This window comes from Aspergillus heteromorphus (genome assembly GCF_003184545.1).
Source record: "Aspergillus heteromorphus CBS 117.55 chromosome Unknown BO70scaffold_17, whole genome shotgun sequence".
Classification (NCBI taxonomy): Eukaryota; Fungi; Ascomycota; class Eurotiomycetes; order Eurotiales; family Aspergillaceae; genus Aspergillus; species Aspergillus heteromorphus.
In genome coordinates this window covers 301,412-317,933 of record NW_020290422.1, presented here as the reverse complement: position 1 = coordinate 317,933, position 16,522 = coordinate 301,412, and the positions used below count along the sequence as shown (strand labels likewise).

Here is a 16,522-nt window from a genome sequence, read left to right as displayed (position 1 = left end):
TGGGATGGAGTTTTGACCTGCATTCCTGTACAACACTGCCACCACCACATGACCCTGTATGTTTACTCAAATCTCAACTTCACGTCACTGTACAATATGATCACGTGCGTTCTTTGTTTCCAGTCTCCAGTTTCCAGTTTGCATTCCATCTGCAGAAAATTGCAATTGTACAAAGTAGACCATCCCTCTGAAAAGCCAGGCACGTGATGGATGTCCAGACACGGTGAATGATCCAACGCCAGAACACATTTCTTCTCCTTCCTCCGCACCAAACCACCCTGAACGTCTCATCTCGTTTCCCACGTCCCAGAAACAGTGAGAAACAACAAAAGTCCATCCTTTGCCTTCCATCCGAAACCAAGAGAACAGCGACCGGGCTACCATGCCTGGGATAATTTCTTAGGTCTGGTGGCCCGGACGCGTCATTAGCAGCCTCTCACGTCGAAATTCCCCACGTCACTCTTTGAAATCTTTCGCTTGTGCCGCTCAACAGCGAGCCTGACCTGCTCCATGGCAAACCGATGAACACGAGAGAAGTCAGAACCATGATTTGACGCGTCGTCTACGCTGTCTAGGTACATGTACGTCAGCCACCTGCCCTGAACTCACCTGTTGAGGAAACTGACCATCGCCCGGAGTTGCAAGCGCCTCGTTGCTGAACGCATACAAAGCCTCTGCGCATCCAAGGCCACTGTCCGTCCCTCTGGTGTTCTCCAAGGCATGGTCGACAGCAGGGACTGCGGGGCCGGGATGGAGCTGGGTGCTGGTTGCCAGGTGTGTTGAGCCCGCTCTCGCAGTTGGGCGGGTCATGTTGCTCCGCGACGTCAAGTCGGTGTATCGGTGGAAGCTTGGATCCTGTTCAATCCGTTTTCTGGCACGGCTGAATCGGGATAGACTGCGGATACTGACACCACTCGTTTCCTGTTCTTTGGCACGACTGCGTCTGGTCTGGCGGGGATCAGCTGGAAAGGCACAATTTGTTTTGTCGTCTCTTGCACGATGGCGCCTAGACTGTCTGGATTGGAGTTGACTCACTTCATCTGTTTCTTCGGCTCTATTACCACTGAGTCGAGGCTGGCTTGGACCAGTTAGAGTTCCGCCGCTCACTCTCTCATCTCTACCACGGCTGCGTCTGTGCTGGCTCGGTTCGGCTTGAGTGGTGTTTGGTCTTTCACTTCGCGCGCCACCGCGTCTAGCACGACCGATATCAACTTGACTCGCTTGGTTCATTGCCCCGACTTCAGAGCGACCACGTTGGGGCAGGCTGGGCTCGATCTGAGTGGCATGTCTTGTACCCCGATCTCTAGCAATGCTCCGACTCGGATCAATCCGACCATCATCTACCTTCATATTTTCATTACCACCCCGTCCATCATGACCGCACACCCGCTGAGCTACAGCATTGATGCGCATCTGTCGCCGTTTCCTCTGTCTAGGCCGCGACTTCGGCACTTTAAACTCAAGCTGGCTCGCATCTATTGGTGCCTCGTGAAGATCGCCGCCGGCCCGATGAGAGCGCGTGTATCCAGTCCTCTCCGTGCATTTGTGACACGACTGCCAGCCGCAGGACAGGCAGCGGGACATGCCAGTCACGTTGCGATTATTGCATAGATCACATTTCGCGGTGTGAGCGGGGACATCGACGAATGTCGTTTGGATTGTCTTGGGCTCGGGCTCGGGCTCGGGAGGGGCCAGCTCGGGTCCTCGACTGCTGGTGTTCGCGTCCGACGGCATCGGTAGACGCCTTGGGTAGTACGGGTCTGGGTGTGGAATCGGTGGCAATATCAGTCCACGGTTGTGGGACGATGACGACGATGATGACTGAGCGGGGTTGTATGCCACGATAGTCTTATGATCTCTTTTTTCAACACCATCAACATCAACAGCCTCTCTTATATTGTCTGACACGTTGGAACCAGAAAGTGGGGGTCGCAACACGTCCTTGAAGGCATGCTGATGAGAGAGCGAAGAAGGAGGCAGAGGGAGAGTAGAAGCCGAAGAGGAAAGATTCTCCCCAGGTGGCTCTGAAAAACCATTAGGCTGGGGGGTAATCTTATCCTGATGAAAGACATCCTATTACCCAGTGAAGGCCTTATTAGCAAGTGATCTCTTACAAGCAGATCTTCCTTATGAGCCTTCCTTCAATTCACTTACGGCGCGAGATTGGGAACCACGGTGACTACGACGACGACGGTGACAAGAAGGAATGGACCCCTTAGGCTGGGGCTGCGTAATTCCGATGTGCGAGCCTATGGCGTGCAATTTTGGATCATCCAGTTGCACTGAGGCAACAGCAACAATGGCAGCATCCACGGTTGAACTCATGGCAGAGGAGGAGCCTGGGAGCTGCTTGTTCTCCTTGCCTTTGGAGGGAGAGTCCTGGGGATAAGACATTGTTATGGGCCGTGTCTGGTGTCTGTCTGTTTGTCTGTCTGTCTGTCTATCCATGCGTGTTGGTGTGGCCAGTCAGTATAAGGAAGGCCTAATAACATAACTAGACCAACACACGACATTTTGTCTCATCCTCAACATCAACCTCACACCTTACATGTCACATCATATCACGTCACGTCACGTCCACCGCACGTGTCTCACAACCAGAATGCACATCTCTCACTTACTCAAGACTGGAGCTTGTACTTACTTTCCTTTTTCTTTTTATTTTCAGACAGCTAATGGAGTTTGAATCTTGAACCTTGAACCTTGAGAGCTAAAGCCAAGGTAAAGACAAAGATAAAATCAACCATGTAAGAGAAGAAAGAGTCCACAATAGTGTATGAGGGTAGAGAAGAGAAGAGAAGAGAAGAGCAGAAAGAGAGAGAAGAAGAAGAGAAAATCAAAAACAACCAGCACCATCGTGGCATGAACTCCAACTAACCCTAGGGTCAACATCCCTTTCTGGCCGCGCGGGTCCGTTCTTCGTTGCACGAAACCAGAATTGACATACAGATAGATAATCCATGGGTATGTATTCTACATATAGATGAGTTTGCAGTCTGTGAGGGTTGTGGTTTACAGTGTTGAAAGTCTTTGCCTTTTTTTTTTCCTCCGGAGGTGTGGTGGTGTTGCAGTGGTGAGTATATATATAATATATATATGAGTAAGATGGCTGGGGAAGTTGGCATAGCATAGTAGTGGGTTGCTTGTTAGGGGGTTTGCTTGCTAGGAGGTAGGGGGGTTAGAAAGTCGCTTTTGAATCTGCCAGTCTTGAAAGAGAATTGAACAATGAGACAATCTTGACTAACACACTATGACAAGCGAAGGAGGGGGGATGATTCTCTTTTTGACTGGGCTATTTTGCTCGTTTTCAGTACGGGGTGAGGTTCACTTGACATAGCATATATACTACAGAAATGGAATGGGACAAGTATGTCAGGTTTATTTCTTTAGAGAACTAGGATGGAAGAAAAGATTCGAGTACCAGGACCTACTACTAACATCCATAAGTACAATAAGAAAAAAACCACCTGCAGAGCGATGAGCCAAAGCGGTAGAGAACTGAAATCAAACCCAAAGGTATTTATATTTACTACGTAGTTACAATTATTCTTTGGAGAACAAACGAATGCAAACTACTTCGAAACAAATCTACTCATTACCAGGGATACTGCTATCAGCATCATCTATTGATCATTTTATGCATATCTTCATTGACATCCCAAAAAAAAAAAGCCATGCAACTAGTCATCGTCATCGGCAACTAACAACCTAAATCCCAAATCCAATCCCAAATCGATTCGCGTTTATTTGTGGGCTGTTTGCAACGATTAGTCAGGAGCTGCACTCCTTACGATCGGGAAACGGGGATGGGAAGGAATGATCAAACTTACGAATTCCCTCCTCAGGCTTGGGCTCAATGCCAACGACCTCGGCGGCGTTCTTGGTGTCCTGGGCGGTCTTGTCCTCCTTCATGAAGGGGAAGGCCAGAACCTCCTTGATGCTGTAGTTGTCGGTCAGGAACATGACCAGACGGTCGATACCCATACCCCAGCCACCGGTGGGCGGCAGGCCGTACTCGAGACTGGTGCAGAAGTTCTCGTCGATGAGCTGGGCCTCGTCGTCACCCTGGTCCTTCTGGTTGGCCTGCTCCTCGAAGCGCAGACGCTGGTCGAAGGGGTCGTTCAACTCGGTGTAGGCGTTGACGATCTCCTTCTTGCAGACGAAGGCCTCGAAACGCTCGCACAGACCGACGTTCTGGCGGTGGTACTTGGCGAGAGGGGACATCATCTGGGGGTGGCCGGTGATGAAGGTGGGGTTGACGCAGGTCTCCTCGATGAACTCGCCGACCAGCTTGTCGAGCATGCGGGCGTTGGTCATGGGGGGAGAGCACTCGACGCCGGTCTTCTTCAGGACGCGCTTGAGGAACTCGCCGGTCTCGGCGGTGTGCAGCTGGTCGCCGGGGGGAACTTCTCGCCGGTGGCCTCCTCGAGGGCGGGGATCATCTCCACGCGGCGCCAGGGAGCCTTCCAGTTGACGTTGTAAACCTCGCCGCTCTGGGTGTGGAAGGTGGTCTCGTAGCCACCGGTGATCTTCTTGACCAGGCCGGAGACGAGCTCCTCGGTCATGTTCATGACGTCGTAGACGTCGGCGTAGGCCCAGTACATCTCGCAGGTGGTGAATTCGGGGTTGTGGGTGAGGTCAATGCCCTCGTTACGGAACTGGCGGCCCAGCTCGTACACACGCTCCAGACCTCCGACGATCAGCATCTTGAGGTACAGCTCGGGGGCGACACGCATGAACAGGTTCATGTCGAGGTCGTTGTGGTGGGTGACGAAGGGCTTGGCGGTGGCACCACCGGCGATGGCGTTCATCATGGGGGTCTCGACCTCGACGAAGTCGCGGCTGTCGAAGTAGTTGCGGATGTATTGGACGATCTTGGAGCGAGCGACGAAGACGTTGCGGGAGCGGTCGTTCATGATCAGGTCCAGGTAGCGCTGGCGGAAGCGCTGCTCCTTGTCCTGCAGACCGAAGTGCTCGGAGGGGATGGCGTGCAGGCAGGGGGAGAGCAGGATGACCTCGGAGGCGAAGATGGAGAGCTCACCGTCGGCACGGTTCTTGGGGCTGGTACGGCCGGGGAAACCGACGATACCGACGATGTCACCACGGCGGAGGTGCTCGTGCTGGGCCTCGAAGGCAACGTCACCGGTGGAGTGCTGGGCCTGGCACACGACCTGGACCTTGACACCCTCGGCACGGAGATCGTAGAAGATCAACTTGGCACCGGACGCACGCTTGGTGTAGATTCTACCAGCGATGCGGACGGGGACGTCGGTCTTCTGCTCGCCCTTCTCGAGGCCCTCGTAATCCTTGAGGAACTTGCGCAGGTCATCGGTGACCTGGAACTTGTGGGGGTAGGGGTCGGGCTGCTTGGTCTCGCGCAGCTTGTTGATTCTCTTGCTGCGGATCTCGAAGTATTGCTGCAATGGGGCGAAGAGTTAGCATGGCATGTCTGCGACCGTCGACTCCCAACCGCCGCACACAGGCACGCGCGCACAGGAGGATGCGCGGGCGGGACTCACGTTGGGGGTGAGGTTGGCCTCCTCGTCCTCGGCGGAGGTCTTCTTCTCGGCCTTGGGGGGAGCGGCGGCCTCCTTCTCCTTCTTCTTGGCCTCCTTCTCACGCTGCTTCTGGCGTCTCTTCAATTCGGACTTGGACACCTTCTCTCCGGTGACCTCGTCGAGCAGGAGGTTGGCCATGGAGACCTCGGCCTCCTGGACAGGGTTGGAATCGGCCATGGTGATAGGACGGGGGGTATCGAATCTCTGCCTCGATCACCTTTGGAGGGGGGGTGGGTGTGGTTCTGAGAGAGAGAAGGGGGAGAGGGAGGGGGGAGGGGCGATGACACAGAATGGTGGGTTGAAGTCCGAGAGACGGAGAGCGAGAATTTTGGGCGGGAGGCACCGCGGGCGGCTATCATTGGGTTACGGAGGGGCAGCTCCCCACGGCCCAGCAGGTCCATCTTCCTGGCCTTCCTTTGACTCCCTGACTCACCACAGTCCTGCATCTTACCCAAGGCGATGTTTCGGTCCAATCGGTCCGGTGCTATTTGATCGCTCTCCCTTCTCCAAGATTGTCTGCCTGTTAACTTGCCTGCCAAAAACAGTCCCTCCAGTTGGCTGCAGCCAGGGCTTAGGGCTTAGGGCACTGGAGTGGGGTTCCCTACCCCGCCTTGGCCGCAAGCATCGCGGCGGCCATCTTCATCTCCTCTATAGAATGGAGATCAGGACGAAATAAAAACCCACTGGCTTTCTCTTTGACGACCAATTCCATTATTACTACCAAATGTCTCCTTGTAAACAAAGCCAACCCCTTTGAGACCCCCTCATAGTAGCTATGACATCCCTCCGCTATCCGATTATACATTCTCCCAACCAGTTTGCAAACACCAGCACCTATTCATAAACTCCAGACCAAACATACTCACTCAAGGCCATTGGTTGACACGGTGTAACTAGTCCATTCATCGGGAGGCTGTGATTTGATTCTCACCTTGTCATCGACTAACGTATCCGCGAACTCGTCCTCCTTCTTGGCGGAGTTGAGCCATTCCTGTGCCTTTGTGATCTTTTCCCTCTCCTTCAAGAGCTGCAGACGGCGTCGCTGTCTCTCAGGATCCTCCGTCATCAGCTCGAGGCAGCGGTCCAGTGCTGCGTAAGGAAATATATTAGAACGGTATCCAGCCCGTCCGGGGGAGAAACGTACCATTATCATCAAAGATGCGCAGCTCACTCTCAATGACTGAGATTAATTCCTCGCGACATTTGGCAAACAACTTGGTGTGAACGCCTTGGCAGATGGAATCCACAAATCGCGAACTTGCCATATCATAGTAGGCCCGCGTATTCTGAAAGGACGGTCAGTGGTGGAGATGGGATTTGAACAGGATTGACTCTTACCGCCATCATTTTCAGCTCCTGAGCGAAGCGGTCGGGTCCGATATCGGTGGCGCTCAGCTTTCTCAATTCAGCTTCTCGCCTGGCGTCCCCCCTGGGAAACTTGCCCTTGGTGTCCAAGTATAGCCCCGCACGAAGTGTCTGACGTTGTGAACTAAGATACTGGTGCGCCGACTTGGTTGCCAGGTCCAAAGCCGAGGTGGCCATCGTGAACGGCTTGTTGTATTCGATGTTGAAATTTTCTTGGGCATGTTCAAAGTGCTCTGCTCGGAGGTCACGCAGATACTGAATAATTATCCGCTTTAACTCCCGGTACAAACCAGTTTGGTGAAACTGAGCAAAAACTTCATTAAGCTGCTTCAGTAGCATGTCCCGAACAAGGCGATAGGTAGAGTTCAGAAACACGCCAAGTGGATCACACCAGTGCTTCACGCTCATCTGGTTCATAATCTCAATAGCCTTTGGGTCTGTCTGGTCAGGTAGGCCGGCTCGGTATGAGTCCTCATTGATTTCACGGATAGTTTCCCAGGTGAACATCAACGGTGATTTTTGAAATTTCTTGAACGGCTCGGTATAGTAACCTTCATGTTGATCTGCGGTGGCTTCCGGCGGGGTTGGAACATTCCGGGGATTCTCGGGCGACTTGCGTTTCACAGGTTGCGGCGCCGAAGTCATTTCACAGTCCGAATCGCTGCCCCCTTCACAATCAGGTATAGTCGTATAAAAAATTCTATCCTCAGGAGATAGCAGTCTCACGGTGGGACGTGTCTTCGCAAGCGCTCTCTTGAAATCTGAGGCAATATGTACCCAAATCTTCTGAAGAGGATACTGCGAAGATCCGCCGTTGACATGGGCGCGGATATGATCCTTGAACTCATTCAGCTTCCTACACAGGATGTATTGAACGTTCGCAGTCGGGGGGTCCGGGAGCGTCTGCAGTTCAGAATCAATACGGTCAGCCTTCTTATTGATCTGCTCAATAATCCGTGGCAAGCATCCCTGGATTTGCTCAAGGAGAAGCGTGGAGAGGGCTGCTTGTAGGCGTCGGGTTCCGAACTTGTCTTCGTAGACAGCGAGCCCATTACCAACCCAAGGATCCGAGGCAAAAAAGGTTTCTTCCTCTTCTCGAGCCTGGGCATGCTCGACTTCGGGGTCGGGGTTGTTCCGAACGACGTAATATCCATAGCCAAGAGAGAACTTGCCTCCTTGCAGGATTTCGACCCACTGAGCATGCGACTCCCCCGCCTGAACGCGATCCGGCTTGGTCAAAACACCCAATGTTCTCTCTTTTGCCCCTTTAACCTCTTGCATGATACGGGCCGCGCCCGAGTTGGTTGCATCGTTTGTCATTGGCAGGGTCAGGAGAACTATGCAGTTGGGCTGGGCGATGTACTCTCTGACAAGGTTCTCCACAAGGGTAACGAGGTACCGTTCATCTTCCTGTTCCGCCTGGCTTATGACTCCGGGTAGATCATAGAAGGACAAGTTAGGGAATCCAGGGGCTGTAATGTCCAAACGTACGATGTTGGGCGAGAACTTCACTTGCCAACTACTGTCGGCTAGACTGTTCTGGCCGGGTGTGTAGAGGCTGGACGGTGTCTTAGGATTCAAGATGGCAATTTGCGCCCATCGGATCGCTTCCTGGACGTCTTTTTTGTTGGTAAGCGTGATGAACGGCTCGTCCTCCTGGTCTTGTTCGTGCCAGGGGCCCAACGAGCGAGACTTTTGTGAGACCTTGTTGAATTTAACGGACTCGTCGTACATGTACCTTCGAGAGAGGAAAACTTTGCAAGTCCACGATTGGCCTGGCTCACTCTCGGACAGATTGATCTCCATCGGGCAGCGGGTGCAGGTGCCTGCGCACCGAGGAACTTTGATCTCACTCATGCCCTCAATGAGAGAGCTCTTTCCGGCACTCTGGTCACCGATAACGCAGATCTTGGGAAGGTCGATATTGTTATCCTCGATCCCTATGTGGCGGAGATCTTGGATCCTCTTCACGAGCTCTTTCATATTGCCCGCGATGAGGTTAATCGAGTCAATCTCGCGGAGAGCTTGACGCGACATCACGGTGGTTGTGCTTTCGACTGTATCTAAGTTAGTGTGAGGGGCTGTTGTGACAGGATTTGGGTGATGGTACTCACTGGCTCTTGTATTCTCTGGTTGGGGAATATCGTCTTCTTGGGGACTCTTCTCCTGTCGAGGACGCTTCTCTAGTCGATAAGTGTTCTCCTGCGGCAGAGGAATTTCTTGATGAGAAGCAGTCTCTTGTTGATGAGTATTAACTTGTTGAGGATATATGAACCGGCGGTTAGCTGCTGGGGAAGGTCCTATTTCCAAGGTTGCTGCGGGAATGAGGGGTGAGGGTGGTGGGGGAACTGGAGATTGGAGAGCGGCCATTTTGAAGAAAGGATGTGTTATATGAAAAGACCGGGGGCAGAGGGACTGCTTATATGTTTGGGGGTCTTCAGTGAATGCACTGCTTCAGTCTTTCAACACCGGTTGAGCTGGCAAGAAATGACCCAGGCATGGGCGAGAAAAAGTCCGGGTCCCCAATCTTATACCCAGTGAATACACATGTCTAGGAAAGGCTAGATGGAAGAAAGAATAGAAAGTCATTGTGGAATTATGTTTGTTTCACTAGGAAGACAGAGAGGCGTAAGAGGCCTAGGCTAATTGAGTGAGGCAAATTCAAGCGTCTGTCGAGGGGAGAGATCCATTCACAATGTGCAAGGAACCATCCAGACACACTGGGGGGGGGGGATCAGCCAAGAGGTGATAGAGCACTGCTTGAGGTCCACCGGAGATGACAGATGCCAGAGCGGAAAGTGATGAGTAGAAAGTGGAAGAGCCGCTGTTTGCGTCTAGATCCAGTTCCAAGGCGGTCAGCGCCCACCTGAGTCAGCGGGTCACCTGCGGGCGGGCAGCCAGCTAGCCAACCACGGGACGCACTGGGGCTCCCCTGAGCGGGCAGTGACGCTCCCCTTGTCCTGCCTTATGCTGCCTTATCCCGATCCGGAACGCTAGTATTAATGAGAGCTCTCACCTAGACTCTTCCCCTCCGCTGCCCGCCCGGCTTCTTCTCTCTTGTTGCTTTTCTTCTGGACTCCTCTTAGTCTTGCGCCTGACAATCAATTAGTCCGTGCGTGGCATCGGATCCTGCTCGCGATCTATCCCTATCCCCATCTCTCCGATCTATTATACCCCCCACCTTCCCAATGCTTCAGGTGCCTGTGCGGGAGCACACCAACGTGGCCTCCACCAAGGCCATCATCTTGGTAGGACTTTCACGTCGCTTTTTCGCTTCGTTTTCGCTGACAGAATGTGTGCAAGGTCGGTGGTCCCTCCAGAGGAACTCGATTCCGGCCTCTGTCGCTCGATGTGCCCAAGGTTGGTTGCCCCTCCTGAATGCGCTATCCCAACCCTCCGCGCGAAGCCGTCCCCCCCATTTCGACCCAAAACCTCGACAACAATCTCACACTGGAAACGTTTCTTAGCCCCTCTTCGAAGTCGCCGGTCACCCGATCATCAACCACTGCCTCAAGGCCCTCGCCAAGATCCCCGATATTCGCGAGGTCATCCTCGTCGGTTACTACGATGAGACCGTCTTCCGTGACTTCATCAAGGACTCCGCCAAGGAGTTCCCCCAGTTCAAGATGCAATACCTGCGCGAATACACCGCTCTGGGCACCGCCGGCGGTCTCTACCACTTCCGCGACGCCATCCTGAAGGGCAAGCCCGAGCGCATCTTCGTCCTGAACGCCGACGTCTGCTGCTCTTTCCCCCTGGGCGAGATGCTCAGGCTGTTCGAAGAGAAGGACGCGGAGGCGGTTATCCTCGGAACCCGGGTCAACAATGACGCAGCCACCAACTTCGGCTGCATCGTGTCCGACTCCCACACCCGACGGGTGCTGCACTACGTCGAGAAGCCCGAGTCGCACATCTCCAACCTCATCAACTGCGGCGTCTACCTCTTCGCCACCGAATGCATCTTCCCCTCCATCCGCAGCGCCATCAAGCGCCGCACCACCCGGCCGCGCCTCGTCTCATACCCGTCGTCCGAGAACCTCGAGTCCTCCTTCATCGCCGCCGAGGATGAGGCAGAGAAGACCGAAGTGCTCCGTCTGGAACAGGACATCCTCTCCGACCTGGCCGACAGCAACCGCTTCTTCGTCCACGAGACCAAGGACTTCTGGCGCCAGATCAAGACGGCCGGCTCCGCAGTCCCCGCCAATGCCCTGTACCTCCAGAAGGCATTCCAGGCCCAGTCCGAAGAACTCACCCCTCCCTCCGCCACCATCGTGCCCCCAGTCTTCATCCACCCCACCGCCACCGTTGACCCGACGGCGAAGCTGGGCCCCAACGTCTCCATCGGACCCCGCGCCGTCGTCGGCGCCGGTGCGCGCATCAAGGACTCCATCGTGCTGGAGGACGCCGAGATCAAGCACGACGCGTGCGTGCTTCACTCGATCATTGGCTGGAGCAGCCGCGTGGGCGCCTGGGCCCGTGTCGAGGGCACTCCGATCCCCATGGGCAGCCACTCGACCAGCATCATCAAGCACGGCGTCAAGGTGCAGAGCATCACCATCCTGGGCAAGGAGTGCGGTGTCGGCGATGAGGTGCGGGTACAGAACTGTGTATGTCTGCCATACAAGGAACTGAAGCGCGTACGTATCCCCCCTCCCCCCTTCCCTTTTTCCCCTTACCACCCGATGCTGACCAGTACCAGGACGTTTCCAACGAGGTTATTATGTAAATCGAGCGTGTAATGATTTTGGATGTGACTGGCACATGGCATATCTGTTGTGATCTTTCTTATATCTCAATCCATTATTCTGGCTAATTGTTCATTTGTCGAGCTGCCGGGCTGCACGCCTTAGACTTAGCCTGCCTGCCTGCTTCCTAACTTCCTAGACTGGGACTAAGCGCCCCTCAAAATACCACCATGTAATATGCTAATCGACTTCACCTCCTGGACAAATACACAAACGTATCTATTGTATGAGACGTATGGGGAGGGATGGTCTATTTATGCTGACTTGATATTTATCATATGAAGAGAAACAAACTTAAATAGCATATCGCTGAAGACATAACAAAAACCCTGTATCGCCTCAAAGCAAATGAACCTATCCAAGTCGGAAGAAAAAGTATATTCTTTACATACATACAATGCAAAATCGTAACACATCAGTTCGAAGGGTAGAAGAGGAAGTATCTCTGCCTCCGAAAATCATAGCGTGGTGGACAGGAGAGAGAGGGATATATATGTCCATCCCTTGCCCTCTCACCATCACCAACCACGAGAATTTTACCAAACCGCCACCATCAAAGAAACCAGCTCACCGCATTATAATGTCTCACCGATACGCAGCCGGATCATACCCGGTGTGCTCGCCAGGATGCGCATAGCCCGCGGACGCACCATACGCACTAAAGCGGACTCTGGGGGTGCGACCCTGCGGATGGGCCACCACATCAGAGTAGCCCTCCTCCTCACCAGTATGGTACTGCGCCAGGGCGTCCGAACTATAGGACGGCGGGGAGGAAGCGACGGAGACACCACCAGCCATCCGCTGAGCGGGATGCGGCTGCTCCGGCAGGCCCATACCAGTGCCACTCCCGTACAAGTCATCGGAAGGATGATGCTGGTGCGCGTAAAGCGGATAATTCGCCTCGTCGGCGGCGGCATACGGCACGGCAGCACCAGACATGACGCTGCTATTGCGGTCGTGCATTTTGTAGTTGTTGAGGGCGGAGCTGCTGGCCATGGGGTCGTAGTCGCCCAGGCGGGTCTGGCGACGGTGGACGATAACGTCGAGCGAGATGGCGGCGATGTGGGCGGCCGTGGCGACGATGGTGAATGTGAACAGGGTCTTGTAGATCCGGCACACGCTGATGCCGGTCGAGGTGCCCCAGTAGGTTGTTGTGCAGGAGGTGAGGATCGTGTGTGCCATGCTCCAACTGAGTAGGCCGAGGGCGATCAGCCAGATGACGAGGACGATCGAGTTGGTGGTTAGGGAGAGGCGCGGGGAGAGGCCGTAGAAGCAGTGGGTTAGGGTTGTGAGGAGGTAGTTGAGCAGGGCGAGGACGACGGCGATGACGAGCTGGAGTGGGTGGGTTAGTGATGGATTTGATGGAGGGGGTTGGAGGGGGTGGCGTACGACGAGGAATGCCCATGGGAGTCGGTAGTTGGCATTGTGTAGTTGGTTGATGAAGACCGCGAGGATGATGCCCACGATGAAGGTTGAGATTAACCCGGTCGCGCGGATGAGGTGGAAGAACAGCGGGGGATATTGCGAGGGTTTTACGGATGCTCTGGATCGCATGGTGGTGGTGGTGGTGATGCGCTGGGATCGCAAGATTCCCCGTTGCGGTGTGTGGGGATCAACGGGTGGGATGGCTGGAATCTGGAGTCGGAGTCTGGACTCTGGAGGATGCCCGTCGAGAAACAATTGTTGGAACGACGGTCGGCTGCAGGATGGATGTTGCAGCTCACGGCAGGTCGAGATGGGGGCCGGACATGCAGGTGGGATAAAAGAAAGAGAAGAGGGACGAGAAACAAGCGACGACAACAAACAAACGGGGAGAAAAGAGCAGAGTGGCCGAGACGATGCAGATGCAAAGCCTCGCTGGGCGATCGCGACTCCACTGCGGGTGTTGCTAAAGAAAGAAACGGGTGGCCGATGCGGACGATGACGCCGCGCGCTGATGAATTTCCCGCCGGGAGAACTGCGCCACTTTGACCGCGTTTCTGGTTCGTTTCTAGTCCGTTTGACCTGGACTTATTTTTTTTCGGTTTGGTTGACTTGTGTATCAAATAGAAACTATCTGTCTATTTTACTACTCTCGAGAGAAACTGAAACCAGAATGGCGTTGCTGGCCCAACACGTGCCTGGCAGCTAGCTGGCCGGCACCTGATCGGCACCTGACACGGCCCTGAGATCCACCGATCGACGTCTGCAGCCGGCTCTACACAGTATCTTCTTACTCTGCTCTCTTGATTCGCCTTCTCTTAGTCCTCGTCAAGGGCTATTCCTGCTTTATACTTAATAATGACCACCCCGGTTTAACCTGCCTTGGTTTCTCGAAAAAAAAAAAAGAGAATAAATTCACTCGGACATCTTTAAAGAAGCATCGGGAATGGATTATATACATTCTGAGCAAAGACATAAAATTCCACACTTGATGATACTTGATGACTTAAGTAGTCGGCGCACGATATTTGGAAGAGGGGTTCATTATCCAGGGTTCTGGAAGCCTCGCTGCTGATTAATCCCCAACACCTCGTATCTCAGGACCCCATCCATCATCCATCCTCCATCTACTTCAACACCCCCACCCAATTACTAGTTGCCTTATGAGCTAAACATCTCCCAGCGTCCAGAAGTATCCAAAATGCCCCTCCTGACAGAGACTATCCCTTTCCACGATGGCGAGAAGAAGATGCACAACCTGATGCACGTCCCCCCGCAGGACAACCCGACGGTTCCCTCGCTCAGCTACGGAGCGGGCTATCTACTACGCAAGGCTCCATTGCTCGCCATCGGCACAGTCGACGACCAAGGCCGTCCGTGGACAACCGTCTGGGGCGGAGAGGAGGGATTTGCTAACCCGGTCGCCGAGTCCACGATGGAAGTGCACACGCCCGTCGACCGATGCCATGACCCGGTCGTCGGGACACTATTGCGTGATTCCGCAGAACATGACGGAAAGATCTGGTCCGGCTTGATCGTCGACCTGGAGGCGCGCAAGAGGGCCAAACTCCATGGCAGGCAGATCTCTGGCACGCTGGACTCCGGAGCCAAGGGTTCTGTGCCGGGGCTGGGCATGGCCCATTTGAGTCTACATATTGATGCCAGTCTGGGTGAGTAGATTATTCCTCTTCGTCGCTAAAACACATACTAATTGAAGCAAGGAAATTGTCCAAAATACATGAATAGGAAACACATCATCCCAGCGCTACCAGCCCCGAAACTGATCTCAGACTCTCCGCAGCTATCTTCAGAAGCAATCGATCTCCTCCATCGTGCGGACTGTCTATTTGTTTCATCAACCCACAGCAACACGGACATGGATACGAACATCCGCGGCGGCCCCCCGGGGTTTGTTCGGGTCGTATCAAATGAGCCGAGTGGTGCTGTCTTCGCGTATCCAGAGTACTCCGGGAACCGCCTCTACCAGACGCTGGGAAACCTCCAGACCAACCCATCGGCCGGCTACGTCTTCCCTGACTTTGAGACCGGAAACGCGCTGTACGTCACCGGACAGACCCAAATCTTGGTCGGAAGAGACGCAGCGCATGTGCTCCCGCGGTCCAACCTGGCCGTTCTCGTCACCGTCACAGCAGCCAGGTACGTCGAAAGATCCCTATCATTTCGGGGTATTGCGGGAGAGCCATCTCCGTATAATCCGAGCGTACGATACCTAGCAACAGAGAAAGTCGATCCAACCGTATCCACGAACGAGGATTCAACCATCACTGCAACTCTCATCAAGAAGGAAGTTCTCACTCCAAACATCCAACGCTTCCGCTTCCGCGTTTCCGAACCAAAAAAGCTAGGAACCTGGACCCCGGGACAATACGCCACTCTTTCCTTCTACGACGAACTCTACATGGGATATCACCACATGCAAGACGACGACCCGAGCAGTTTAAACGACGACTACGTGCGAACATTCACCATCTCCTCCCATCCGCAGCACCTCCCAGCATCAGAATTCGAGATAACGGCCCGTAAACACGGCAACGTAACCAACTACCTCTTCCGGATAAACCAGCGATCCGGTCTCGAGGTCCCCCTGAAAGGCACCGGCGGGGAATTCCACATCCAGCAGGGCGCAAACGAGATTGTCCCATTCATTGCGGGGGGTATCGGCATCACTCCGGTGCTCGCCCACCTCCCCGCCCTCGATCTCAGTCGCCTACGGCTGTTATGGTCCATATCGATCCAAGACATGGGTTTAGCTCTGGATACGTTCCAGCGATTCCCGGAGCTGCCTCACTCCACGACGTTGTTTGTGACGGGTGCCGATTCGCAGGACACCGACGTAGTTCGACAGTATGAGGCGGTAAGATCGTCTGGCGCGTGCGTCCGTCGTCGTCGGATGGAGTCGAGTGATCTGGATTTGGAGCTGGCGGAGGTGTGGTACTTCTGTGGTAGTCCGGCGCTGAAAGGGCCGGTGTTGAGCTGGTTGACTGGTAAGAATGTAGTTTATGAGGACTTTAACTATTGACTTCAGCAGTAATGATATTAGCTAGCAGCCGATCAATATCTGGATTTGGCGTTATTTGGATACTGGCAACTCAGATTCAGATTGCCCCCAAAGTATCATCATAATCCCCTAGGCATTAGATTCCATTTCGGAGCCCCCTGACGAATGACTTGACACCTTTGCAACCTCTCCAGATGTAGATACCATAGAACAGATTGATCTTTTAGTCATAGGGCATCATCACCAGCGTTGAAGGTATTAATAGATAGGCCCAGGTAAAGCGATTCCTCTGGCTGCTGGTGATTAACCGCCTCTCTCTCGTCACGGCCCGTGAGGCATTGGCGCATAAGTGGTTCGAAGGCGTTTGAGAGGCGCAGCGAAGTGCAGGCCATCTCTCTCCCCCTCCTCCCTCC

At 54.0% G+C, this 16,522-nt stretch overlaps 6 protein-coding genes across 6 annotated transcripts; 2 read left to right on the top strand and 4 right to left on the bottom strand.

Moving 5' to 3' along the window:
• Window positions 1–37: 37 nt before the first annotated feature.
• BO70DRAFT_408351 (uncharacterized protein) lies at window positions 38–2,394 on the bottom strand (the record flags this gene model as incomplete). The annotated part of the gene is made up of 3 exons (XM_025547203.1): window positions 38–571; window positions 627–2,073; window positions 2,155–2,394. 3 exons carry the CDS (start codon window positions 2,392–2,394, stop codon window positions 426–428), a joined length of 1,833 nt encoding a protein of 610 aa, XP_025398231.1. The 3' UTR covers window positions 38–425.
• Window positions 2,395–3,606: 1,212 nt separating this feature from the next.
• Window positions 3,607–5,827, bottom strand: BO70DRAFT_388115 (lysine--tRNA ligase KRS1). The gene is made up of 4 exons (XM_025545961.1): window positions 5,520–5,827; window positions 4,449–5,417; window positions 3,831–4,389; window positions 3,607–3,754 (listed from the first exon to the last, which is right to left on the bottom strand). Exons 1-4 carry the CDS (start codon window positions 5,733–5,735, stop codon window positions 3,744–3,746), a joined length of 1,755 nt encoding a protein of 584 aa, XP_025398230.1. The 5' UTR covers window positions 5,736–5,827; the 3' UTR covers window positions 3,607–3,743.
• A 424-nt stretch (window positions 5,828–6,251) lies between these two features.
• Window positions 6,252–9,434, bottom strand: BO70DRAFT_363176 (putative dynamin GTPase). The gene is made up of 4 exons (XM_025543500.1): window positions 9,038–9,434; window positions 6,897–8,986; window positions 6,703–6,844; window positions 6,252–6,647 (listed from the first exon to the last, which is right to left on the bottom strand). Exons 1-4 carry the CDS (start codon window positions 9,291–9,293, stop codon window positions 6,421–6,423), a joined length of 2,715 nt encoding a protein of 904 aa, XP_025398229.1. The 5' UTR covers window positions 9,294–9,434; the 3' UTR covers window positions 6,252–6,420.
• A 525-nt stretch (window positions 9,435–9,959) lies between these two features.
• Window positions 9,960–11,842, top strand: BO70DRAFT_363175 (mannose-1-phosphate guanylyltransferase). Its single transcript, XM_025543499.1, has 4 exons — window positions 9,960–10,171; window positions 10,227–10,283; window positions 10,391–11,560; window positions 11,623–11,842. Exons 1-4 carry the CDS (start codon window positions 10,112–10,114, stop codon window positions 11,647–11,649), a joined length of 1,314 nt encoding a protein of 437 aa, XP_025398228.1. The 5' UTR covers window positions 9,960–10,111; the 3' UTR covers window positions 11,650–11,842.
• Window positions 11,843–12,253: 411 nt separating this feature from the next.
• BO70DRAFT_294034 (uncharacterized protein) lies at window positions 12,254–13,222 on the bottom strand (the record flags this gene model as incomplete). The annotated part of the gene is made up of 2 exons (XM_025539463.1): window positions 12,254–13,000; window positions 13,058–13,222. The coding sequence occupies 2 exons, from the start codon at window positions 13,220–13,222 to the stop codon at window positions 12,254–12,256; spliced, it is 912 nt and encodes a 303-aa protein (XP_025398227.1).
• A 1,069-nt stretch (window positions 13,223–14,291) lies between these two features.
• On the top strand, window positions 14,292–16,130 carry BO70DRAFT_293992 (putative oxidoreductase, FAD-binding; the record flags this gene model as incomplete). Its single annotated transcript, XM_025539459.1, has 2 exons — window positions 14,292–14,760; window positions 14,812–16,130. The coding sequence occupies 2 exons, from the start codon at window positions 14,292–14,294 to the stop codon at window positions 16,128–16,130; spliced, it is 1,788 nt and encodes a 595-aa protein (XP_025398226.1).
• Between the last annotated feature and the right edge of the window lie 392 nt (window positions 16,131–16,522).